This window comes from Hylobates moloch, unplaced genomic scaffold (assembly GCF_009828535.3).
Source record: "Hylobates moloch isolate HMO894 unplaced genomic scaffold, HMol_V3 SCAFFOLD_12, whole genome shotgun sequence".
NCBI classification, from domain to species: Eukaryota; Metazoa; Chordata; class Mammalia; order Primates; family Hylobatidae; genus Hylobates; species Hylobates moloch.
In genome coordinates, this window is record NW_026652287.1 from 32,055,774 (window position 1) to 32,083,599 (window position 27,826).

General features: G+C 38.1%; 1 protein-coding gene across 4 annotated transcripts in view; it reads right to left on the reverse strand.

The window, feature by feature from the left end:
* ANO4 (anoctamin 4) overlaps window positions 1-27,826 on the reverse strand; it is a 399,084-nt gene that overhangs the window by 189,049 nt on the left and 182,209 nt on the right. For 3 of the 4 annotated variants that reach the window (XM_058425434.1, XM_058425435.1, XM_032168897.2), the window contains exons 3-4: window positions 18,183-18,287; window positions 1,068-1,204 (exon numbers count right to left, since the gene is read on the reverse strand). In XM_058425434.1, coding sequence (XP_058281417.1) covers window positions 1,068-1,204; window positions 18,183-18,287 — 242 coding nt within the window. The remainder of the gene's footprint in view (window positions 1-1,067; window positions 1,205-18,182; window positions 18,288-27,826) is intronic. The other variant, XM_032168899.2, reaches the window with a different exon arrangement.

The following is a 27,826-nucleotide window of genomic DNA, read 5'->3' on the forward strand; positions in this document are numbered from 1 at the left end:
AGTAACACTTATTTGCCAAGCAAGAAGGCTGTCCTGTGAATTCAGCATATTAGCCTCTGCCTTCAAAAATGGCTTCAGCCAAGACATCAGGAGGGGTATTGGCTCCAAGCAGAACAATGAGCTGTGCCACCTTTGGCAAAGCCCTAATATTTCTGATACTGTTTCCTCATCTGTAAGTTACATGGATGAGACTAGTTGCTGTCTGAGGTCCCTTTCAAAGTCCATTCGTTATGCCACATTATGTTATCCAAAGTATCTGTGTGAACAGATAATAACAGAATGAGTTGGTTTTTTTTTTAAATGAAACAAAAAGAAAAAAAAAAACAAAAAGAAACATGGATAGCCGCGTATGGTGTTTGTGGGGTGAGGTCTGCAAAGCTTGGTAAGAGTAAACAATTTTCTCTGTTCCAGGTGTCAACCTTTTAGCAGTTAACCAGCTTTAGAATATAAAAAGCATTAGGAATATGCAATAAATAAATTACTCTGATTCAGTGTGCCTATTACCTGTACCCAGCGAATGTACACAGGAAATATTAAACTCTTTGAGACACAACCTGAACAAAGGGAAATGCCTCCAACAAAATACGAATTTTTCCAAAATGGCACACACATAGATGGGTCTATTTACAGTTGCAATGAAGTTTCCAGGTTACAGAGGCAAATGGAAACTCAGAGAGACTTCAGACAACACAATCAACTGAAGACTGGTGCATTTTAGGTCACTATTCTACCTACTGGGGGATCTATACAAGGAAGTCCATCCCTGTAAAGCTTATTTTGTACCAGTGGGAGACACTCAAGAATGTAGGCTATCTTAAAATGATGGACAGTTTAAAAAAATGATAGGTTTAAGAAAAACCGAAACTTTTGTTTTGAGTGTAGGTAGATTTAGAATCTTTGAAATATGCTTAGACATGGGGGATGTCAAAGGAATATAAAACCTGTCCCTTGTTTCACAAGAGCCTACAGTTCAATGAGATTATGACTTTAAACAGTCCATTGGAACATGCTTCACCGGTTCCTGCCTGGATCACGAATTACATTTTTAAGAAATCATATACTCTTACCTCTCCCCCGGCTTCCAATCTGCTGGCATCATCTGAAGTACTAGTCAGGTTTCCAGGGTGAAGAAGAGAATCATCATCTTTGCAAGGACTGCTGACAGCTTCTAATTCATCAAAAAGAATATTGACATCCTTGGCCACTAGAACCAAAGTAAATACATTATAAGATGGGTAAAAATCTGGGATCTTGAAAGCAATACTAAAAGAGAAAACATCTCCCTTTGGGTTCATATTTTCTCATCATTTCAATAACATCTTGAGTGACAGGTATATTATTTCCTAAAAGAAAAGGATGTCAGACATAAAACATGTTTGACCAAACAGTGTATTCATTAGACAAGATTAAGGAAAATAAGAAGCAAAGTACCTCTGTAATGTAAATATAATTTGTCTTTCATGATAGCAGGAAGTGTTATATTTGTTTCGCTTTCCTTCGCATAGTTGTTTAGCATAAGGTACTTTGATCTAAGACTTCTAGGTTGGAAAAGGGTCGGAGATGACCTATACTTTTAAATTTAATTTAATTTTTTCATTTAAGTGTCATACAGCTTGCCAAGTGAACCCATAAACGTGCCACTTGCACTGTTCAGTAAGAACTGTGATTTTTTCCTCCTTTGTTACTTCTCTAAGGCAGAACAGAGAAAACCTAATGCAATAATAAAGCATGCAGTTAGATTTTCGGCCTTTTTTCTTCCTCTTATCCTGAATTGAAATAATGAAGTGAGCCATTCAGAAGCTTTCTCAAAAGACTGTTGATGTTAATAACATGTCAATATATAAAGTGCTATATATCACGGTTCTAGGTACAGACTACCACATTCAAATGCAGAGTGCCTTACAGCATGCCAGAAAGTTAAGTTCATCACCAGCAGAGGAAAGATATGGGTTGAGTCCCTTCTTTTTTACCCACTTCAATTATGGGCCAGCATTGCAGTTCACTTTTTCTTTTGATGCTTTAAAAATGGCTGAGGGTTTATAACCTGTCAGAAGCCACTGCACAAAATAATTCATGAGGGATTGGGTTCTTCTTACCCAAGAAAAATGAATACAGTATTCATTCTTTCATTCAAAAACATTTTAGAGATGTGCACATTGTGTGTCAGGCATAGAGCTGTGTGATGATTGCACCTTGGTGAATAAAAGTGACCTGGCTTCCTGCCCTTGTGGCAATAACTAAAGAAAACAAAGACACGTAAATTGTGGTGAATTCTCTAATGAAAAGAGCAGAGTTTGGATATAGAGAGAATAGAGATGATCTACTTAGATGAGATGACCAGGTATAAAGCTATATTGAAGCATGTGATTTTAGGCAACACTTTTAGCTTTTCAAGTTTTTCATCTGTAAAATATAATGGGCATAGAAATAAAGTTAACATTTATTGCTAACTGCGAGAGGGTGAAATATGACCCCCAAAAGGTGATCTAATTCCTAGAACGTGTTAATATCTTACCTTTTTATCACCGAAAGGATTTTATAGACGTGTGAAACCAAGGATCTTAAAATGGGGACATTATCTTAAGAGTATATAGGTAGGCCTGATGTAATTACAAGGGTCTTTAGAAGAGGGAGGCAAGAAGGCCAGAATCAGAGAGAAAGATTGGAAGATGCTATGCTGCTGGCTTTGAGGATACAGGATGCGGCCATGAGCCAAGAAACGCAGGTGGCTTTTAGAAGACAGAAAAGACAAAAAAGCAGATTCTCCCCTGGAGCCTCCAGAGAGGAGAGTCTTGATTTTGGGACTTCTGACCTCCAGAAGTCTAAGATAATAAACATATTGTTTGAGGCCACTAAGCTTGTAGTCATTTGCTATGGCACCAAAAGGAAACTAAAACAATGTATTATAAGATTTTAGACCTATAAGGCTACAAAGAAAAAAAACCATGATCTTTTCATACAGCCAAGGGTTGTAGCACCTACACTGTGCCAGGTACTGTGCTAGGTGCTTATGGAGAGGAACTAACACCTTTTGAGGAAGAGTAACATGTCCAGTGTTTTGGGAGGTGTCAAGATCAAAGATAACTTCCCTGACCACTGGATGTAAAAAGATCTCCCTCCCAAAATTATTGTCCTCTCATTGTTCATTTCCTTTCCAGCACTTAACACAATCCGTAATTATCTTATTTGTTCATTTATTTATTAGACTTGTTTATTGGATGTTTACCTTATTACAATGTAAGTTCCATAGGGCAAGGACCTTGTCTGTCTTGACTGATGTACAGAGGCTCTGGCACAGGTAAGCCTTCAACACATATTTGTTAAATGACAGAATGATGACCTGAAGATGGTCACAATGTAACGATATCTGAGAGCCCTTTTCCTCTAACATTCTATGGTTCTGGGACTTGGCATATGGTTTTCCTAACATGATTCTTATTCACAAGCCAGGATTCCACGGTTTCGAGTAATGTGATTAAATTTTCAAGCAGACAGTGATTAAATTAAATTTCAAGTCGATGTTGATGATATTTGAACAATAAGATAAAAGTATCGTTTAACCAAGTCAGAAGACCTGCTCGCTATTCTGAACTCTGCCACTTAGCTGTGTAAATATGTGCTTCTGTTTCCTCACTGGTGAGACAGGAATAGCAAACTTCTCTCTCAGGGTGGCGAAGAGGATTACATCAATGTGCATATTAGCAGGGTGGCTGACACATGGCAGACCCACAACAAATGCTGATTTGTCGATTCTAGCTAGACCCTGGGAGCTTAAAGTGAGTATTTTGGTCTTATCAATAAGAGAAGGCAGAAGAGATATTTACAAGTTGGAATGGTTGTTATGAGAATTGGTTTGGGATGGGGTGTGAGATAAATGGGGAACAAGGACACTGAGTTTCATGTCTAGGTGACTGCCTCATACTAAGGAGAAACTCTTGATATATGTATGTGTCCCCCTAGGCTTTTGCCAAGGATAGAAAATACCAGGTCATCTTCTATCAATAATACTTTCTGGCACTGGCACAATCAGTTCAACAATGCCCTCTATGTCCGTGGTTCTCAAATGGGACCAGTTTTGTCTCCCAGACCATATTTGACATTGTTTGGAGATATATTTATTGTCATTACTGGGGAGGGGGGGACAGTGAAACTGGTATTCAGTGAGTAGAGGCCAGGGATGCCACTAAACATCCTACAATGCACAGGACAGCCCCTACCACAGAGTGATCCAGCCTAGAATATTAATTGATGCTGAAGTTGAGAATTCCTACTCTTCATGAAAAGCCCAAGGGATTTGATTCTAGAAGGAGCAGCTAACTTGGGTAAGGGAGAGAGCTCTTTCTTTCCCATCAGAATCACTGTCTGGAAGTCATGGGACTGCTGCCACTTGAGCTCAGGGAAATCAGTCGGTCATGGCAATCTATTAGAGAACAGGTGATACTAAGCCAACCTTATCACTTGCCAGCCTCTCAGTATCTCTTCAGCAGAGATTAGAAAGTCTGCTGTGAGAGAATGCCCAGCTGAACCCGTGGTCAGTAAGAAGACTGTAGACCATATAAACACTCCACAGGCATAAACGGCATGTGCCCTTCATCCATATTTCATCACTGTTTCTGATACTATCAGCTATAACTACAAGGTAAGTTTTAGAAACAAAATAAAATCTTTGATTCAAACTTACATTGATTCTCTAAGAAGAAAAAAGCAACTCTCAACTTCCAACATTAACCAATTTTTTAAAATAAATTTTAATCAATAAGTATTTACTCAGTGCCTACCACGGGCAGACACTGAGCTGAGCTAGGAACCGGAGCTGAAGTACTGGAGAGCCCAGGCACAGCCCTGCTCTCAGAGCTCACTGTCCAGTCAGAGTGGGAGTGAGGGCTTTCTATCCATGGGCACAAACATCACAAAGATGCTGTTCATCCAAAAGGGTCACTTGTGAATGAATCCCATCACCTTCCTTAGACTTCTTCTCCTAAATAGAAAAATGTTTGATAATTATCTGCCTGGGAGAATCTTGCTGTTAGGTTCATTAAATGAGAAAGAGAGTTGAATACTCTGAGAAGTCCATTAAGAATGACAGGAAGGATGGGAGGCAAGGCTGGTTCAACATACGCAAAACAATAAACTTAATCCATCACATAAACAAAATCAACGACAAAAACCACATGATTATCTCAATAGATACAGAAAAGGCCTTCAACAAAATTCAACAGCCCTTCATGCTAAAAACTCTCAATAAACTAGGTATTGATGGAATGTCTCTCAAAATAATAAGAGCTATTTATGACAAACCCACAGCCAATATCATATTGAATGGGCAAAAACTGGAAGCACTCCCTTTGAAAACCGGCACAAGACAAGGATGCCCTCTCTCACACTCCTATTCAACATTGTATTGGAAGTTCTGGCCAGGGCAATCAGGCAGGAGAAAGAAATAAAGGATATTCAATTAGGAAATGAGGAAGTCAAATTGTCTCTGTTTGCAGATGACATGACTGTATATTTAGAAAACCCCATCATCTCAGCCCAAAATCTCCTTAAGCTGATAAGCCACTTCAGCAAAGTCTCAGGATACAAAATCAATGTGCAAAAGTCACAAGCATTCCTATACACCATTAACAGACAAACAGAGAGCCAAATCATGAGTGAACTCCCATTCACAATTGCTACAAAGAGAATAAAATACCTAGGAATACAACTTACAAGGGATGTGAAGGACCTCTTCAAGGAGAACTACAAACCACTGCTCAACGAAATAAAAGAGGACACAAACTAATGGAAGAATATTCCATGCTCATGGATAGGAATAATCAATATCATGAAAATGGCCATACTGCCCAAGGTAATTTATAGATTTCATGCCATTCCCATCAAGCTGCCAATGACTTTCTTCACAGAATTGGAAAAAACTACTTTAAAGTTCATATGGAACCAAAAAAGAGCCCACATTGCCAAGACAATCCTAAGCAAAAAAAAACAAAACTGGAGGCATCATGCTACCTGACTTCAAACTATACTACAAGTACCAAAACAGCATGGTACTGGTACCAAAACCGAAATATAGACCAATGGAACAGAACAGAGTCCTCAGAAATAACACCACACATCTACAACCATCTGATCTTTGACAAACCTGACAAAAACAAGAAATGCAGAAAGGATTCCCTATTTAATAAATGGTGCTGGGAAAACTGGCTAGCCATATGTAGAAAGCTGAAACTGGATCCCTTCCTTACACCTTACACAAAAATTAATTCAAGATGGATTAAAGACTTACATGTTAGACCTAAAACCATAAAAACCCTAGAAGAAAACCTAGGCAACACTATTCAGGACAAAGGCATGGGCAAGGACTTCATGATTAAAACACCAAAAGCAATGGGAACAAAAACCAAAATAGATAAATGGGATCTAATTAAACTAAAGAGGTTCTGCACGGCAAAAGAAACTACCATCAGAGTGAACAGGAAACCTACAGAATGGGAGAAAAATTTTGCAATCTACCCATCTGACAAAGGGCTAATATCCAGAATCTACAAAGAACTCAAACAAATTTACAAGAAAAAAACAACCCCATCAAAAAGTGGGCAAAGGATATGAAGAGACACTTCTCAAAAGAAGACATCTAGGCAGCCAACAGACACATGAAAAAATGCTCATCATCACTGGTCATCAGAGAAATGCAAATCAAAACCACAATGAGATACCATCTCATGCCAGTTAGAATGGCAGGAAACAACAGATGCTGGAGAGGATGTGAAGAAATAGGAATGCTTTTACATTGTTGGTGGGAGTGTAAATTAGTTCAACCATTGTGGAAGACAGTGTGGCAATTCCTTAAGGATCTAGAATTAGAAACACCATTCCAGCAATCCCATTACTGGGTATATACCCAAAGGATTATAAATCATGCTACTATAAAGACACATGCTCATGTATGTTTATTGCGGCACTATTCACAATAGCAAAGACTTGGAACCAACCCAAATGTCCATCAATGATAGACTGGATTAAGAAAATGTGGCACATATACACCACGGAATACTATGCAGCCATAAAAAAAGGATGAGTTCATGTCCTTTGCAGGGACATGGATGAAGCTGGAAACCATCATTCTTGGCAAACTATCACAAGGACAGAAAACCAAACACCGCATGTTCTCACTCATAGGTGGGAATTGAACAATGAGATCACTTGGACACAGGGCAGGGAACATCACACACCGGGGCCTGTTGTGGGGTGGGGGGCTGGGGGAGGGATAGCATTAAGAGAAATAACTAACGTAAACAATGAGTCGATGGGTGCAACAAACCAACATGGCACATGTATACCTATGTATACATGTATCAAACCTGCACGTTGTGCACATGTACCCTAGAACTTATAGTAGAATTTTTTTAAAAATGCAAAAAAAAAAAAAAGAATGACAAGAAGGAGAGAAAATGCAAAACTACCATGCAACTCAAGTAACTGATCTGCATTTCATTCAGACCCAGGAAGGGCTGTGTGAACAGAATTAGGCAGCACAGATTGGTCAGGGTAGGTGTATACCATGCATTTGGAAAGGCAAGGGAGATACTCAAATGATTCCCTATTGCAAAGATTAGAAGCTCAGCCTAAAAAACGACTTGGGAACAAAACAACAAGGACTCACATATTATAACTGAACAACGAGAATCAAGGACCTTAAATTGCCTAGGAGACAAAAAATCAGCTAAAGAATCTGAGTAAAGCATCAAACTCAGAGATTTATGAGGGCTGGCTCTGTTTATATCATCCCAGGATGGAGGCAGAGCAGAAAAGTCAGGAGAGGACCAGCAGGCAGGCAGACCGTGGTGATCTTTACATGACGAAAAGGTGAATTTACTTTGGTAACACTAAATCTACTAATCAAATCAAATATTTGCAATTATTTCAATTATTCCTCCAGTGAAAATCATTTGAGATGTTAGCTATTATTAATTCCCTATGGATAAGAGATCACAAATAAATTGCAAGGACTCAAATAAATGAACAAACTAATTAATGAATTATTTTCTGTCATTTGTTCATTGAACCAAGATTTAGAGTTAAGTGCTGGACATGACATGAGTGGGAAGCCCTCACACTTCTAGGCAAGAGAACAGAGTTTGGGAATCAATGCTATAAAGGCAATGAAAAAAAACAAACAGCAAGTGTATTTTAGAAATAGCCTAGAAGAGAGTAAGAAATACAACCAAAAAAATCAAAGACTTTGATTCATTGCTCTTTTCTTTACTTTTCTCCTATTTTCCAAATGCAGCAAAAATAACCCCACCTTGATATTACAGTATAGAAGTTTCAGATATATAAATTTCAGATGCAGAGAAAAGAAGGTGAAATTACAGGTCATTGAAGAAGACACAAGAGGGCTTTGCAGCATAATCCAAGTATCTATATTTATTCTCCAGAGCGCCAGTTCATTATACTATTTTTGTCCTAAGTTCCAAGTTACTGCATCTGATACTCAGAATTCTCAAGGGATTACATACTGACCTCAAAGTATCACTTAAAAAAAAAAGAACACCTCCAGGAATATTTTAGAATGCAAAAAATTGTTTATATCTCAATTTTAACACTTACCAGATTGTTTTATAACAAGTCCATCTCTATGTCTTTAGACTAAGGTCCCTTTAAGGTGAAGAGCTAAGGTAGCTCCAATTTGGCATAAGGGCTACCAAGTAGGAGACACTCAGTATGCATTTTAAGATAAATAAAAGCTAATTGTAGGATGATACCAATTTTTAATTTTTTCTTATACTGATTACCTTGGTAAGATGGCTTGAAAATTTCTACTTCTCTTTAGAATCACAGAGATTAAATATGAAGGAAGTGGGAAGGGAGACAAAGATAGGGATTACAGTTTACTGACAGCCTGCTGTGTGTTAATGATTTTCAGGTCTATTTTCTCATTTCATTCTCAAAACAACCTACGAGACAAGTATTATAAAGAAGCCAGGTTCAGAAATGCTAAGTGTGGCCATGCAGCTAGTAAGTGACAAAGATGAATTTTCATCCAATTCAGACCCCGAATCCATGCCATTTCTAGCTGGCTTTTGTTTTTGTGGGAAGCATTCTACTGTTCTTAAATCATGTTTGGCTTTCAAGAATGGAAGTCATTTAACCACCAAGCAATTATCTTGTTTCCATTTCAACATTTATCTGAATAAAGCTAGACTTTACATCTGTAGCCTGACAGCTCTGACAACTTTCTAAATTTAACAAATAGATCCATTATTATTTTAAAAATTCAGGGAAACACAAAGACACAATACAGCTTTGAACACCTTAGGCTGGGATTTTAAGAACTAAACCCTATTTAGCATGGATATGACACGAGCAAGACCAAGACTCTCTAGATGCTCATTACTCTTCAAAGGCATCTTGACAGCATCCCTAAGGCAAAGGCTGCCTGGTTTACCAATGAGAAAAAAGGGGGCTTAAGTTTAAAAACTCAAAATAAATAAATAAAGCAATTAGAAAGGACATAATGCTTCCTTAGCTCGTTTAACTCCCTTCTAATAGGCCAGCGGTTTTCAATCTCTGTTCTCTGGAACCCTACGGCCCTTTTGAGGAGTTTCAGGGGCCATAGACAGGACAAAGAGACAACTGAGTGGGCAAGGCTCACCTTCTACCCCTACCTATACCAAACAACTCAGTTTCTGTTTTGTATATTGAAGTTATATGTTGATCATATATTGGGGAAAAACACATTTTACTGCTTTTACAAAAGTTTGGAAACTTCTGCTAGTGTGTGCTGGCAACGATTAAATGGTTGTGATGACATCTCCCTAAAGAACCTGGGGTTCTAGTTATTATAGACATGATAGCAGGAACCTTCCTTCTGCCATAGAAAGTTATTGAGATTTAAAATATGCCTTTGCAAACAAACGAAAAAAGTCATGAGATTAAAAAAAAATTCATTTAAAACTAATTTCTGTATGGAACTGGCAAAAAAACAGACACATAGATTAGTGGAACAGAACAGAGATCCCAAAAACAAATCTATACATCTATAGTAAATTCATTTTTGACAATGGTGCCAAGAACATACATTGGAGAAAGGACAGTCTCTTCAATAAGTGATGCTGGGGAAACTGGATATCCATAAGCAAAAGAATGAAACTAGAACCCCATCTCTCACCATATACAAAAATCAAACCAAAATGGATTAAAGACTTAAATCTAAGGCCTCACACTAAGAAACTTCTAAGAGGAAACATTAGAGAAACTCTCCAGAACATTGGACTGGGCAAAGATTTCTTGAGTAATACCTCACAAGCACAGGCAACCAAAGCAAAAATGGACAAATGGGATCACATCAAGTTAAAAAGCTTCTGCACAGCAAAGGAAACAATCAACAAAGTGAAGAGACAACCCACAGAATGGGGGAAAATATTTGCAAACTACCCATCTGACAAGGGAATAATAACCAGAATATATAAGGAGCTCAAACAACTCTAGAGGAAAAACATCTAATAACCCAAATAAAAATGGGCAAAATGTCTGAATAAAACATTTCTCAGAAGGAGACATACAAATGGCAAACAGGCACATGAAAAGGTGCTCAACATCACTGATCATCAGAGAAATGCAAATAAAAACTACAATGAGATATGTCATTGTAAAATGTTTAGATTTCATAATGAAATGTAATTTCATTGTAAAATAAAGTTGGAAATCAGGGCTCACCTCAGTTAAAATGGCTTTTATCTAAAAGACAGGCAATAAAAACTGCTGGCAAGGATGTGAAGAAGAGGGAACCCTCATACACTGTTGGTGGGAATGTAAATCAGTACAACCCATTATGAAGAACAGTTTGGAGGTTCCTGAAAAAACTAAAAATAGAACTTCCATATGATCCAGCAATTCCACTTCTGGGTATATACCCCAAAGAAAGGAAATCAGTATACTAGCTACCTGCATTCTCATGCTTACTGCAGCACTATTCACAATAGGCAAGATTTGGAAGGAACCTAAGTGTCCATCAACAGATGAACAGATAAAGAAAATGGTGGTACATATACAAAATGCAGTACTATTCGGCTATAAAAATATGAGATCCTGTCATTTGTAACAATACGGATGGAACTGGAGGTCATTATGTTAACTGAAATAAGCCAGGCACAGAAAGACAAACTTTGCATGTTCTTATTTGTGGGAGCTAAAAACTAAAAACAATTGAACTCATGGAGATAGACAGTAGAATCGTGGTTACCAGAGGCTGGGAAGAGTAGTAGAGTGGAAGGGAGGTGGGAATGGTTAATGGGTACAAAAATATAATTAGATAGAATGAATAAGATCTAGTATTTGATAGCACAACAGGGTAACTAGAGTCAATAATAACTTATTGTACATTTAAAACTAAAACTATAATTGGATTGTTTGTAACACAAAGAAATAATGGATGTTTGAGGTGGTGGATATCCCATTTACACTGATGTGATTATTAAACATTGTATGCCTGTATCAAAATATTTCATGTACCCCATAAATATATACACCTACTATGTACCCACCAAAATTAAAACTTAAAATAAAAAAGATGTCGTCATCTTTGCCTGGCTCAATAATGGCAATGTTTATAAAACAGCATAGACGATGGTATTGTATGTAACCCCAGCACACCACAATAGGGTTGAGATCGTTAACTTGTTTTTGATTTAGCATATTTGCTAAGAAGAGCTTCTCTTACTACTACTTCATTTTAAAGAAAAGGTGAACACCTTGGTTACTTCTATAACAAGGCAAATAACGATGATGGCACTTCTTACAGTCCTGGGAAAGATATTTAGAGAACTGTGTGCCTAATTCAATCTTTGCTCATTCATTAGCCTTGGTGACCTTTCCATAACATAAAGCGAGGTCATTCATGCTCTGCATAAAAGATCCTCCAAGTCTACTGACCATAATTTCACCTTATTTGGAAAGAGCATGAGCTCTGGGTTCAGACAGACCTGAGTTCAAATGCCAGCCCTTCCACTTATTAGCTATTAGATTGGCATACTTAACTTATTCAAGCTTTAATATCTTTATCTTCCAAATATGGAAATGCAATTTCCCAGACAGGATGAATGATTGAGGAATAAAGACAAAGGTGGCAGCCAACACTTATACACCCCTGACTGTGTACCAGGCACTATGGTAAAGGCTTTACATAGATGTACTATTACTATTTTCCTTTTACAGATGTGGAAATTAAGGCAAAGAGAGTTTAAGACTAAATAAAATAACACAGGTAAAAGGTCAGACACAAAATTGCCAGACAAGATTACCTGCTCAATATATGCTAGCCCCCCGCTCACCCCCATACCCCCACACCCTGCCATCTGCTCCTCTGAAATGGCATGACCATGCAGGTTAAAAATAAAATTGGAAATCAGGGCTAAAGAATTAGATTCAAAGTGACTCACTCGGTGTCACTGAGAAATGACTCAGTCTCCTCAGCCACGAAAGTATACACCACCCCTAATGTAGGCACAGCTATATGATTATGTAGACACACGTGCAAGCACAAACAGACTGCAGGATAACAATGATCCCACAATCCTTTTAACTCCTCAGGTCTCATTGCAAACACTATCTTGTGCCCTCTTTCCTTCATCAGAACCTGATGGAATACAACACAATCATGTGTTTCAGGGTATGGATACCACTCAAGAGTGTCCCTACAGTCTATATCCAGATATGATGGGAATCATGAAAGGAAAAACTAGGAGCAAAACAAGAGGGGTGGGCAACAAATGGTAGGGGCATGGATGGTCTCTAAAAAAGGCTGGACATTGAAAATAATTTAAAGCGAGAATGAAAAGTACAGTATAACCTTTGAATGACATGCTTCACAGTAGCTAGCTAATATAATAAATGCTCATATACATACACACACACATACACCTGATTCATGGACTGCAGAGCTTTAAGACATGATTCTCAATCAAGTTTCAGAAGGAAATATTTTAAAATGCTTACCTCTTAAAATGTTCGGATTTGAAAACTTTGGTGATTAAAAAAGCAGTGTTTTTCTTTTTGTTTGTTTTTGTTTTAATAGATGCTACTGTACATAAGATTTGAGTATGCACTCCTCTCCTTAAACTATGGATGGAGGGTTTGAATCTTACTGGATGAACTCAAGCATAGGAATTGCATTGTAATGTTGTTATCACTGCATCAAACTAAGTCTATCTCCGAGTTCCCATTCCACCGGCTTCGTGGACAATTTAATTTCAGTTATTGCTGACACTCCCACTTTCCTGCCTCATGTATCCAGAACTGTGCAAAGGCCCTAGGAGTTTTGTAAAGAGCAGAACATTTAGAAAGACCAGTCAGGTGTCCAAGACACACTGGTTACTACTGAGCTGCCCGCTTTTCAAGTCTCCAGTGATTCCACACATTCACTCAATCACTAACAAATACTAGTAAGCACCTACCACACTCCATGCTCTGTTCAAGGCACTGGAGATAAAACAAATAAACAGCAAGATGAGACTGCCCCCTTCCCAGAGACTCCTAAGTTCCTTTCTCAGGCCAGGAACTCTCTGTGTTACTGACAGTTCAGGTGGCTCCCGTGCAGTCTCCCAGGCATGCAACATAGCCATTCCCTCCCTTTCCATTCCCCCTACCAGAAGCCTGGCTCCCTCTACAGGGCGTCTCTCTTGCAATTTCTTCTTCCATCCAAGCATCAGTCTTGGAAGCTCAGGCTTTCAGAAAAAAAAAGGCAGGAACTTTAGGTAATACAAAACTCTGCTGAAACAAAGAAGTTCAAGGGACCTGGCTACCATCTTGGAATGGAGAGTGAAGGGTGAGAATAGAGAGGAAGGGACAAACAACATCAAGGAAAAGAAACAAACACACATACACATACATACACACACACACACATGCACACACACACACGCACACCCTTGTTATACTTTCACATGTAAATGCCTTTTCCTAAAAGCAATCAAGTTGTTTTCATATTGAACACCAAAACAAAATGTGATCTGAAAATGTTTTCATTTTTCCTGAATTAGACTTTGTACCAAACATTCACCACTGCCTTAAGGTATTATGCCCAGCACAGTGCCTGACACATGACAGGCAAGATGGATGGTTAAAATAACTCTTTTCTTTTTTATAAGCTGTACATCTAATATGGAGGATCTGAAAAAGCACTTGAGTATGGCCAGCCAGTCTGAGACATCTTTAGAATAGATGAGGCTATACTTAGGGTATGCACACTAAAAGATAAAATACTGTAAATGTATTTTACAATGTAGAAGCATGGTGGCAAAATTCTTGCACCAAGATGTGAAAATATAATACAGTTTTAAAAACACAAAGTAGTTCATTTTTCCTAATCATTTTTATTTAATATAGTATGTGGCAGAACAAGGACTAACATACAATTAAATATTGACTCTATCACATAGTAACCATATATCCTTGGGGAGCTATAGTCAGTTTTTTCACCTTTAAAATGGAGAAAATCTTATCTATTATTACTTAGGGTTAAGATTGAAAAGAGATACTTTGGGAAAACACCATCATGGCCGGCCTACTCCAGACACTCAAGAAATGTTTGAAACACACACAAATACACACATGTAAGCATGCATATATGCACTTCTAGCTTGATCTTGAAGGTCTCATATATATATATGTGTGTGTATATATATGTATGCATGTATATATATGTTTATGTATATGTATGTATACACACTATATATACATGCATACATATATATATACTATATATAGTCACAACATTTGAAGAAAAAAGTGAAAATTCTCAATCATCTTGTTAATCTTAACAAAAAGGAGAGGAATTATACTGATCTTCAGAATTCCATATTCTTTATTATACTTTAAGTTGTGGGGTGCATGTGCAGAACGTGCAGGTTTGTTACATAGGTATACACGTGCCGTGGTGGTTTGCTGCACACCCATCAACCCGTCATCTACATTAGGTATTTCTCCTAATGCTATCCCTCCTCTAGCCCCCCAACCCACGACAGGACATGGATGACGCTGGAAACCATCATTTTCAGCAAACTAACACAAGAACAGAAAACCAAACAACGCATATTCTCACTCATAAGTGGGAGTTGAACGATGAGAACACATGGACACAGGGAGGGGAACATCACACACTGGGGCCAGTCACAGAATTCCATATTCTTTACACACTTAATGATGGTCTCTCAAAGCTTTCCAGAAACAATAATCTAAGGTACAATCCCTTAAAGTACCAAGCTACCTATTTTTATGCTTGGAGACTTCCAAAAACTGGCTAAAAATTTCAATCATATTTGGAACCTAGATAGAGACTGAATGGCCCAAAATCTTTCCTTCCAGAAATGACCCAGCCTGTGTGGGCAGCTTCTCAAATCTAATTAGCACAAAACTTGTTTGCAACAAGAAAATAAATTAGTTCCAAAGCAGTAGAAAATGCATAAACTTATAAAGGGCTGAATTTGCATTTTAAAGTCAAGTAACATTTCCTTTTTCTTCTGTTAAGTACTCATAAATTTATACTCCTCTACCTGTTCGTAGAGAGATCACCCTTCTAAACTACAGAACAGTTAACATCAGATACAAACATGTCTTTACTAAGATCTGGTAATAAAAATTACTATAAAAATAGTACCTTACTAACCTTTAGTTCATTTTGATGTCAGTTCATTTTAGCTCCCCCTCCTTAAATTTAAGTTCACCTCTAGCACTTGCATGGAAGCCAACTTTTATCATTTATTGAAAAAAAATTTAAACTCTTTGAGCCCTGTACAACCTATCACCTTTCAAATCAAGTGAAGTAATTACATAATTTTATAACTTTCCATGAAAAGTTATTTTCTCTCCAATGTCTAATAATTTGATTTTTATTCTCCTGTGGAAATCTTTTCTCTTTTATTCATCAATGTAATATAAAGGGATTGTTCAACTGGAATAAATAGCTGATCCCCTTATATTCTTTGCTAAAAACATTTCTTTTAAAAGTAGCCTCATATTCAGTTTCAGGATCCTTCACCTCAGTGTGTTTAAATCCTGTACTGAGTATATTCATGAAGGAATTAAATGAAGGAACAAATGGCCATCATTGCAGTCTGGTCTCCATTATTATCATGTTCCCCTGTCACTTAATTTCTTCCACACTCAATTGTTCCATCTGTAAGGGGTGGAAGTAATAATTATCTCATAAGGTCAAGAGGACAGTATAATGATAAATGGGGATAACTAAAAAGCATAAAATTATTCATAAGAAAATTAATAAGAAAATGCAATGTCCCTAGGCATGGGCAAGGACTTCATGACTAAAACATCAAAAGCAATGGCAACAAACGCCAAAATTGACAAATGGGATCTAATTAAACTAAAGAGCTTCTGCACAGCAAAAGAAACTACCATCAGAGTGAACAGGCAACCTACAGAATGGGAGAAAATTTTCGCAACCTACTCATCTGACAAAAGGCTAATATCCAGAATCTACAAATAACTCAAATAAATTTACAAGAAAAAAACAAACAACCCCATCAAAAAGTGGGCAAAGGATATGAACAGACACTTCTCAAAAGAAGACATTTATACAGCCAACAAACACATGAAAAAATGCTCATCATCACTGGCCAGCAGAGAAATACAAATCAAAACCACCATGAGATACCATCTAATACCAGTTAGAATGGCAATCATTAAAAAGTCAGGAAACAACAGATGCTGAAGAGGATGTGAAGAAATAGGAACACTTTTACACTGTTGGTAGGAGTGTAAACTAGTTCAACCATTGTGGAAGACGGTGTAGCGATTCCTCAGGGATGTAGAACTAGAAATACCATTTGACCCAGCAATCCCATTACTGAGCATATACCCAAAGGATTATAAATCATGCTACTATAAAGACACATGCACACGTATGTTTATTGCGGCACTATTCACACTAGCAAAGACTTGGAACCAACCCAAATGTCCATCAATGATAGACTGGATTAAGAAAATGTGGCACATATACACCATGGAATACTATGCAGCCATAAAAAAGGATGAGTTCATGTCCTTTGTAGGGACATGGATGAAGCTGGAAACCATCATTCTCAGCAAACGATCACAAGGATAGAAAACCAAACACCGCATGTTCCCACTCATAGGTGGGAATTGAACAATGAGATCATTTGGACACAGGGCAGGGAACATCACACACCGGGGCCTGTTGTGGGGTGGGGGACTGGGGGAGGGATAGCATTAAGAGACATACCTAATGTAAATGACGAGTTGATGGGTGCAGCAAACCAACATGGCACATGTATACCTATATATCAAACCTGTACGTTGTGCACATGTACCCTAGAACTTAAAGTATAATAATAAAAAAAGAAAAGAAAATGCAATGTCTCCAAACTAGAAGTAAGAAAAAACTGCAATGGTTGTTTATACAATGTTCTTCACATCAAAATCCCTCAAATCCAACATGAGATAAATTATTTGATATTAAGAGTGGAGCTTCATCATCTAGAATTAGAGCTCTGATAATGAAATATCAATGGTAATGACTTAGTATGAGACACCGCATCACCCATCCTCAAGGCTAAATATTTAACTTGAGTAAATGTGTTGATTCTGATAAAATTCTGAGTGAAAGCTATAAAACAGAAATAAAATACTCAAAGAAGAGCAAACCTTGATTACTCAAAACGCTTAGAAAATGAGGGTTCACTTCTGGCATGCAGCCCATCATCAATGACTCCAGATACTCATTTTGGAGAAGAAGTTCCTGATTTCACCTTGCTCCACCAACATTTCCCTCTTATTACTTCCATTTGAGCAGAGGAATTGTATTTTGCTTTCTTAAAGGTTTTTCTTTGATTATGATTAATCAAGAAATCTAAAAATTTACAATACTCTGAGGTTTACTAAATATTATAACATGAAATACAATATACAGAATTGATCATTCTGCTATAGCTTTTTCAAAAATTCCACTATTATGTGATTTAATTTCACAAATTAAATCTCACTTTCACTATCTCTTCTAGTTTCAAAATTATTTTGCACAGTATCTCTTTCAAGACATCATTTTGTTAATATTTTTTAAAGCTTGGCATCTAAGGTTTTTAGTTTATTACCCCTCCCAAGTATTATAGTTTCTTCTTTCATGGAGAATTTAAAATTTGAGTGAAACTTACTTTCTTGTATTGCATTAAGAATCTCTGAAAAGTCCACATCACTCTTTGGCCCGTCAGGTAGTATTTGCATATCCAGCTGGTAGCCTTGCAAATCCACACCTCCTTCTAGAGAAATGAAAGATATTCATGGAGTTTGCACTGGTTATCAGAGAGTCTGTCATTAGGGTCCCAAGGAGAAGCTATGTCAAAATCCAAAGTGAATGGCTAGCTGGTTTGCCAATGATCCTCCTTCTTAGACAAAGGACTTTTTTTAAAAAAAAAAAGGAACATACACAAGCCATTTGCATTTTATGGGACCAAAAAGGTTCACTTGTATTTCCAATGCAAAAATAAGGCAACGATTTTTTTACAAGGAAACACACTTCATAGTATTTACTGATAATTCCCTAGGTAAAAATGTAACATAGCCTCTACCTAAGGATATTTAAAATTATTTTCAGCTTCCACATAGATTAAATGTGACATTAACACAAACACTTTATGATATCATCTTCTTATTATAATAATTCATTTTTAAGGATGGATTTGATATTCTTGATATCACAGAAAACAAAGTATTAATACTTCGGTCCCTCATAATTAGACCTCCCTGACACATCATTTATTTTTCAACTGTATCTGAATTTGAAAATTTATTCTATGAAGTAATTAAGCCTCTTGTTCTAGGTTTGTCTGATGTATTTTTGGCATGTTCTAAAGAAAGAAAGTTTTTATGCTGCTCCATACACCTATAGAACATTTAAGGAAGTCAAAGAAACCAAGGTACCAAAAAGTAGCTTTATCACGAACAATAAACTTTCCAAACCTTCTAAAAGCTTCTTAAAGTAATCAGTAAGAACGTCTCCAATTTGAGGAGTCTGCCAGGGCTAAAAAGCCAGTGCTAAAATAAACAGCCTGATGCATAAAATGGAACATGCCCTGGCTTCCAGTATTTTGTAGAAATTTTGTAGAAATCTCATAAGCTTAGGAGATATACTCAGCCTTATACAAAATTCCAGTTATATTCCTAAAGCTCAAGAATAAGATAACTCACAGCCTCACACGAATGCTTATTCTAGGAGTAAAACACCTAAAACTAACTTAATATTCTATCATATTTAATAGAAAATAAGCCTTGGAAGGGCAGGGACTTTGTCTGCATGCTATAACCCAAGCACTTAGAACAGGAGAAGGCACAAAGTTGATTCTCAACAAAGTAGATTCTCGGGCTGAATGAATGAATGAGGCTATGCAGTAATTATAAAACCAAAACAGTAGAGATAAGAGCAAAGCTACAAGCTCAGATTCTGGAGTCAGAGAGACCAACATTGAAATTCTTATTAGATAATGCTGAACCTCTCTAAATTTTAGTTTCCTCCTTTATGAAATAGGGATGATGAGAACAGACTCACAGAGCAGCCACCAGGATTAAATGAGATAATGCATAAAAACCTTAGTTGTCACGTAGTCAGCATTCAATAAATAGCAGCTACAGGTATTACTATGATCATCCATAATAATTTATTAAAGCAACACTGGCATTTATATAGAGACAGACTAGGTATTGAACAATGTGAATAATGAAAAGGAAGTCCTCAGTCCGTTCCTTGAGACCCCAGTATGCATTTCGGTCACTGTCAAGAACTGCTGTTTAACATTCCAGCCACAGCAGTGAACTTTTCAGATGCACTAATGCAGCTGCCTCATTGCAAAGTCTGAAGCTACCTATGAGAGTTTTTTAGACAGGGCAGACAAAGATGCCTTCCTGCTGGTCCAGAATTAAAATGGGTTATTTGCTTTTTTCTTCCATGGCCAGTTACTTCTAATGGGTAAAGAAACGTTCTGATGCTTTTCAATCTCAACTAAGGCTAGTCAGCTTTGTTCTATTGGATGGTCAAAGACCTCATAATTACAATAATGACAAGAAAAATAACAAGAATATTCAATATCAGCCTGGCTCTGGGCTATGTACTTTATGATATCATTTAGGCTTTAATCTTGAAAAGAAAGTGCAATGCAATGGAGTAATTTGCCCAAAGTCCCAAAGCTTCTAAGGTGTAAAGATGTAACCACAATCCATGCTCTTCACTAGTCTTTAAAATCACCCATATCCAAGAAGTCACAAACACAGGCTATTAGAGATAAGAGAACTGGATTTGCCAAATAAATCCAACATAACCCAGTAAAATGATCCTGTGTTCTAATACTTCAGATCAAGACAAAACACATTACATAAGCTAAAAAACAAGTGACTTCCTAAATAGACTAATAAATAGAAGCCCAATTTATTTATTTGTTATTTGTCATAGGCAGGGGCTCATAAACTCAGGTAGAAGTAGCTATGACTACTAGATAACTAGAATTTTTACTAACAAAGATTCCAAAAACCTTTAATAATTTTTTTAAATGTGAGAGGGCAGTATAGAAGTGTAAGACACAAAAGAAGCACCATAAAGGAGGCATGCAGGCCATTAAATTCTGTCTTCAAAGAATATTTAATGATGTGGGAAAATGCTTGTTTATAATGAAAAGGTGAGGAAAACCAATACAAGAATATAGATAGATAGATAGATAGATAGATAGATAGATAGATAGATAGATAGACACATACATACATACATACATACATACATACATACACAGAGACATATCCCAAGTACAGTCATGTCTCACTTAAGGATGGGATACTTTCTGAGAAATGCATCAGTAGATTTCATCATTGTGCAAAGATCGTAGAGTGTACTTACACAAACGTAGTTGGTATAGCCTACGACACACCTAGGTTACATGGTGTAGCCTATTGCTCCTAAGCTACAAACCTGTACAGCATGTTACTGTACTGAATACTGCAGTAACTGTAATACAATGGTATTTGAATACCTAAACACAGAAAGGGTAGAGTAAAAATAGAGTATAAAAGATAAAAAATGGTCTCTCTGTATAGGGCATTTACCATGAATGGAGCTTGCAGGAATGAAAGTTGCTCTGAATGAGTCATTGAGTGGTGAGTGAATGTGAAGGCCTAAAATACTATTGCACATTAGTAGACTTTATAAACACTGTACACTTAGGCTACATTAAATTTATTTAAAAATGTTTCTTTCTTCAATAATAAATTTATCTTATGGTAAGTTTTTACTTTGTAACCTTTTAGTTTTTTTTTTAACTTTTGACTGCTTTGTGATAACACTAAGCCTAAAACACAAATACATTTTATAGCTCCACAAAAATATTTTCTTTCTTTATATCCTTATTCTATAAGCGTTTTTCTATGTTTTAAATTTAAAAACTTTTTTTGTTAAAAAAGAAGATACAAACACACATTAGCCTAGGCCTACACAAGGTCAGGATTATCAATATCACTTGTTCCACTGGAAGGTCTTAGAAGCTCTCTTCTGGAACACCTCCTAAAGGACCTGCCTGAGGCGATCTTACAGTTAACTTTTTTTTTTTTAATCAGTAAAAGGAGCATACTTTAAAATAACAATAAAAAGTAGAGTATATAAGCCAGTAACATAGTAGTTTATTATCATTGTCAAGTATTATATACTATAAATAACTGTATGTGCTATATTTTTATACAACTGGCAGCACAGTAGGTTTGTTTACACCAGCATCACCACAAACATGTGAGTAATGTATTGCACTATGACATTACAACAGCTGCAACATCACTAGGCAATAGGAATTTTTCAGCTCCATTATAATCTTAATGGGACCACCATGGTTTATGTGGTCCATCACTGATGAAAAAGTCATCATGCAGTGCATGACTGCATATTAAAAAACATGCCCGAGGGGGTGGAGCCAAGATGGCCGAATAGGAACAGCTCCGGTCTCCAGCTCCCAGCCCCAGCGACACAGAAGACGGGTGATTTCTGCATTTCTGCTTGAGGTACCGGTTTCATCTCACTAGGGAGTGCCTAACAGTGGGTGCAGGACAGACGGTGAAGCGCACTGTGCGCGAGCCGAAGCAGGGCGAGGCATTGCCTCACTCAGGAAGCGCAAGGGGTCAGGGAGTTCCCTTTCCGAGTCAAAGAAAGGGGAAACAGACGGCACCTGGAATATCGGGTCAGTCCCATCCTAATACTGCGCTTTTCCAACCGGCCTGGAAAACGGCACACTAGGAGATTGTGTCCTGCACCTGGCTCGGAGGGTCCTATGCCCACGGAGTCTCGCTGATTGCTAGCACAGCAGTCTGAGATCAAGCTGCAAGGCGGCAGCGAGGCTGGGGGAGGGGCGCCCGCCATTGCCCAGGCTTGCTTAGGTAAACAAAGCAGCCACGAAGCTCGAACTGGGTGGAGCCCACCACAGCTCAAGGAGGCCTGCCTGCCTCTGTAGGCTCCACCTCTGGGGGCAGGGCACAGACAAACAAAAACTCAGCAAGAACCTCCACAGACTTAAATGTCCCTGTCTGACTGACAGCTTTGAAGAAAGTAGTGGTTCTCCCAGCACGCAGCTGGAGATCTGAGAACGGACAGACTGCCTCCTAAAGTGGGTCCCTCACCCCTGAGCAGCCTAACTGGGAGGCACCCCCCCAGTAGGGACAGACTGACACCTCATTCAACCGGGTACTCCTCTGAGACAAAACTTTCAGAGGAACTATCAGACAGCTGAATTTGTGGTCTCACGAAAATCCACTGTTCTGCAGCCACCACTGCTGACACCCAGCCAAACAGGGTCTGGAGTGGACCTCTAGTAAACTCCAACAGACCTGCAGCTGAGGGGCCTGTCTGGTAGAAGGAAAACTAACAAACAGAAAGGTCATCCACACCAAAAACCCATCTGTACATCACCATCATCAAAGACAAAAAGTAGATAAAACCACAAAGATGGGGAAAAAACAGAGCAAAAAAACTGGAAACTCTAAAAAACAGAGCACCTCTCCTCCTCCGAAGGAACGCAGTTCCTCACCAGCAACGGAACAAAGCTGGATGGAGGATGACTTTGATGAGTTGAGAGAAGAAGGCTTCAGACGATCAAACTACTCTGAGCTACGAGAGGAAATTCAAAACAATAGCAAAGAAGTTAAAAACTTTGAAAAAATATTAGAAGAATGGATAACTAGAATAACCAATGGAGAGAAGGGCTTAAAGGAGCTGATGGAGCTGAAAGCCAAGTTTCGAGAACTACGCGAAGATTGCAGAAGCCTCAGTAGCAGATGCGATCAACTGGAAGAAAGGGTATCGCTGATGGAAGATGAAATGAATGAAATGAAGAGAGAAGGGAAGTTTAGAGAAAAAAGAATAAAAAGAAATGAACAAAGCCTCCAAGAAATTTGGGACTATGTGAAAAGACCAAACCTATGTCTGATTGGTGTACCTGAAAATGATGGGGAGAATGGAACCAAGTTGGAAAACACTCTGCAAGATATTATCCAGGAGAACTTCCCCAATCTAGCAAGGCCGGCCAGCATTCAGATTCAGGAAATACAGAGAACGCCACAAAGATACTCCTCGAGAAGGGCAACTCCAAGACACATAATTGTCAGATTCACCAAAGTTGAAATGAAGGAAAAAATGTTAAGGGCAGCCAGAGAGAAAGGTCGGGTTACCCACAAAGGGAAGCCCATCAGACTAACAGCTGATCTCTCAGCAGAAACTCTACAAGCCAGAAGAGAGTGGGGGCCGATATTCAACATTCTTAAAGAAAAGAATTTTCAACCCAGAATTTCCTATCCAGCCAAACTAAGCTTCATAAGTGAAGGAGAAATAAAATACTTTACAGACAAGCAAACGCTGAGTGATTTTGTCACCACCAGGCCTGCCCTAAAAGAGCTCCTGCAGGAAGCACTAAACATGGAAAGGAACAACCGGTACCAGCCACTGCAAAAACATGCCAAATTGTAAAGACCATCGAGGCTAGGAAGAAACTATAGCAACTAACGAGCAAAATAACCAACTAACATCATAATGACAGGATCAGATCCACACATAACAATATTAACGTTAAATGTAAATGGGCTAAATGCTCCAATCAAAAGACACAGACTGGTAAACTGGATAAGGAGTCAGGACCCATCAGTGTGCTGTATTCAGGAAACCCATCTCACGTGCAGAGACACACATAGACTCAAAATAAAGGGATGGAGGAAGATCTATCAAGCAACTGGAAAACAAAAAAAGGCAGGGGTTGCAATCCTAGTCTCTGATAAAATAGACTTTAAACCAACAAAGATCATAAGAGACAAAGAAGGCCATTACATAATGGTAAAGGGATCAATTCAACAAGAAGAGCTAACTATCCTAAATATATACGCACCCAACACAGGAGCACCCAGATTCATAAAGCAAGTCCTCAGTGACCTACAAAGGGACTTAAACTCCCACACAATAATAATGGGAGATTTTAACACCCCACTGTCAGCATTAGACAGATCAACGAGACAGAAAGTTAACAAGGATATCCAGGAATTGAACTCAGCTCTACATAAAGTGGACCTAATAGACATCTACAGAACTCTCCACCCCAAGTCAATAGAATATACATTTTTTTCAGCACCACACCACACCTATTCCAAAATTGACCACATAGTTGGAAGTAAAGCTCTCCTCAGCAAATGTAAAAGAACAGAAATTATAACAAACTGTCTCTCAGACCACAGTGCAATCAAACTAGAACTCAGGATTAAGAAACTCACTCAAAACCGCTCAACTACATGGAAACTGAACAACCTGCTCCTGAATGACTATTGGGTACATAATGAAATGAAGGCAGAAATAAAGATGTTCTTTGAAACCAACGAGAACAAAGACACAACATACCAGAATCTCTGGGACACATTCAAAGCAGTGTGTAGAGGGAAATTTATAGCACTAAATGCCCACAAGAGAAAGCAGGAAAGATCCAAAATTGACACCCTAACATCACAATTAAAAGAACTAGAAAAGCAAGAGCAAACACATTCAAAAGCTAGCAGAAGGCAAGAAATAACTAAAATCAGAGCAGAACTGAAGGAAATAGAGACACAAAAAACCCTTCAAAAAATTAATGAATCCAGGAGCTGGTTTTTTGAAAAGATCAACAAAATTGATGGACTGCTAGCAAGACTAATAAAGAAGAAAAGAGAGAAGAATCAAATAGATGCAATAAAAAATGAAAAAGGGGATATCACCACCGATCCCATAGAAATACAATCTACCATCAGAGAATACTACAAACACCTCTATGCAAATAAACTAGAAAATCTAGAAGAAATGGATAAATTCCTCGACAAATACACCCTCCCAAGACTAAACCAGGAAGAAGTTGAATCTCTGAATAGACCAATAACAGGTTCTGAAATTGTGGCAATAATCAATAGCTTACCAACCAAAAAGAGTCCAGGACCTGATGGATTCACAGCTGAATTCTACCAGAGGTACAAGGAGGAACTGGTACCATTCCTTCTGAAACTATTCCAATCGATAGAAAAAGAGGGAATCCTCCCTAACACATTTTATGAAGCCAGCATCGTCCTGATACCAAAACCTGGCAGAGACATAACCAAAAAAGAGAATTTCAGACCAATATCCTTGATGAACATTGATGCAAAAATCCTCAATAAAATACTGGCAAACCGAATCCAGCAGCACATCAAAAAGCTTATCCACCATGATCAAGTGGGCTTCATCCCTGGGATGCAAGGCTGGTTCAACATACGCAAATCAATAAATGTAATCCAGCATATAAACAGAACCAAAGACAAAAACCACATGATTATCTCAATAGATGCAGAAAAGGCCTTTGACAAAATTCAACAACCCTTCATGCTAAAAACTCTCAATAAATTAGGTATTGATGGGACGTATCTCAAAATAATAAGAGCTATCTATGACAAACCCACAGCCAATATCATACTGAATGGGCAAAAACTGGAAGCATTCCCTCTGAAAACTGGCACAAGACAGGGATGCCCTCTCTCACCGCTCCTTTTCAACATAGTGCTGGAAGTTCTGGCCAGAGCAATCAGGCAGGAGAAGGAAATAAAGGGTATTCAATTAGGAAAAGAGGAAGTCAAATTGTCCCTGTTTGCAGATGACATGATTGTATATCTAGAAAACCCCATTGTCTCAGCCCAAAATCTCCTTAAGCTGATTAGCAACTTCAGCAAAGTCTCAGGATACAAAATTAATGTACAAAAATCACAAGCATTCTTGTACACCAATAACAGACAAACAGAGAGCCAAATCATGAGTGAACTCCCATTCACAATTGCTTCAAAGAGAATAAAATACCTAGGAATCCAACTTACAAGGGATGTGAAGGACCTCTTCAAGGAGAACTACAAACCACTGCTCAATGAAATAAAAGAGGATACAAACAAATGGAAGAACATTCCATGCTCATGGGTTGGAAGAATCAATATCGTGAAAATGGCCATACTGCCCAAGGTAATTTATAGATTCAATGCCATCCCCATCAAGCTACCAATGACTTTCTTCACAGAATTGGAAAAAACTACTTTAAAGTTCATATGGAACCAAAAAAGAGCCCGCATCGCCAAGTCAATCCTAAGCCAAAAGAACAAAGCTGGAGGCATCACGCTACCTGACTTTAAACTATACTACAAGGCTACAGTAACCAAAACAGCATGGTACTGGTACCACAACAGAGACATAGATCAATGGAACAGAACAGAGCCCTCAGAAATGATGCCGCATAGCTACAACTATCTGATCTTTGACAAACCTGACAAAAACAAGAAATGGGGAAAGGATTCCCTATTTAATAAATGGTGCTGGGAAAACTGGCTAGCCATATGTAGAAACCTGCAACTGGATCCCTTCCTTACACCTTATACAAAAATTAATTCAAGATGGATTAAAGACTTATATGTTAGACCTAAAACCATTAAAATCCTACAAGAAAACCTAGGCAATACCATTCAGGACATAGGCGTGGGCAAGGACTTCATGTCTAAAACACCAAAAGCAATGGCAACAAAAGCCAAAATCGACAAATGGGATCTCATTAAACTAAAGAGCTTCTGCACAGCAAAAGAAACTTCCATCAGAGTGAACAGGCAACCTACAGAATGGGAGAAAATTTTTGCAACCTACTCATCTGACAAAGGGCTAATATCCAGAATCTACAATGAACTCAAACAAATTTACAAGAAAAAAACAAACAACCCCATCAAAAAGTGGGCAGAGGACATGAACAGACACTTCTCAAAAGAAGACATTTATGCAGCCAAAAAACACATGAAGAAATGCTCATCATCACTGGCCATCAGAGAAATGCAAATCAAAACCACAGTGAGATACCATCTCACACCAGTTAGAATGGCCATCATTAAAAAATCAGGAAACAACAGGTGCTGGAGAGGATGTGGAGAAATAGGAACACTTTTACACTGTTGGTGGGACTGTAAACTAGTTCAACCAGTGTGGAAGTCAGTGTGGCGATTCCTCAGGGATCTCGAACTAGAAATACCATTTGACCCAGCCATCCCATTACTGGGTATATACCCAAAGGACTATAAATCATGCTGCTATAAAGACACATGCACACGTATGTTTATTGCGGCACTATTCACAATAGCAAAGAGTTGGAACCAACCCAAATGTCCAACAACGATAGACTGGATTAAGAAAATGTGGCACATATACACCATGGAATACTATGCAGCCATAAAAAATTCCAGTTATATTCCTAAAGCTCAAGAATAAGATAACTCACAG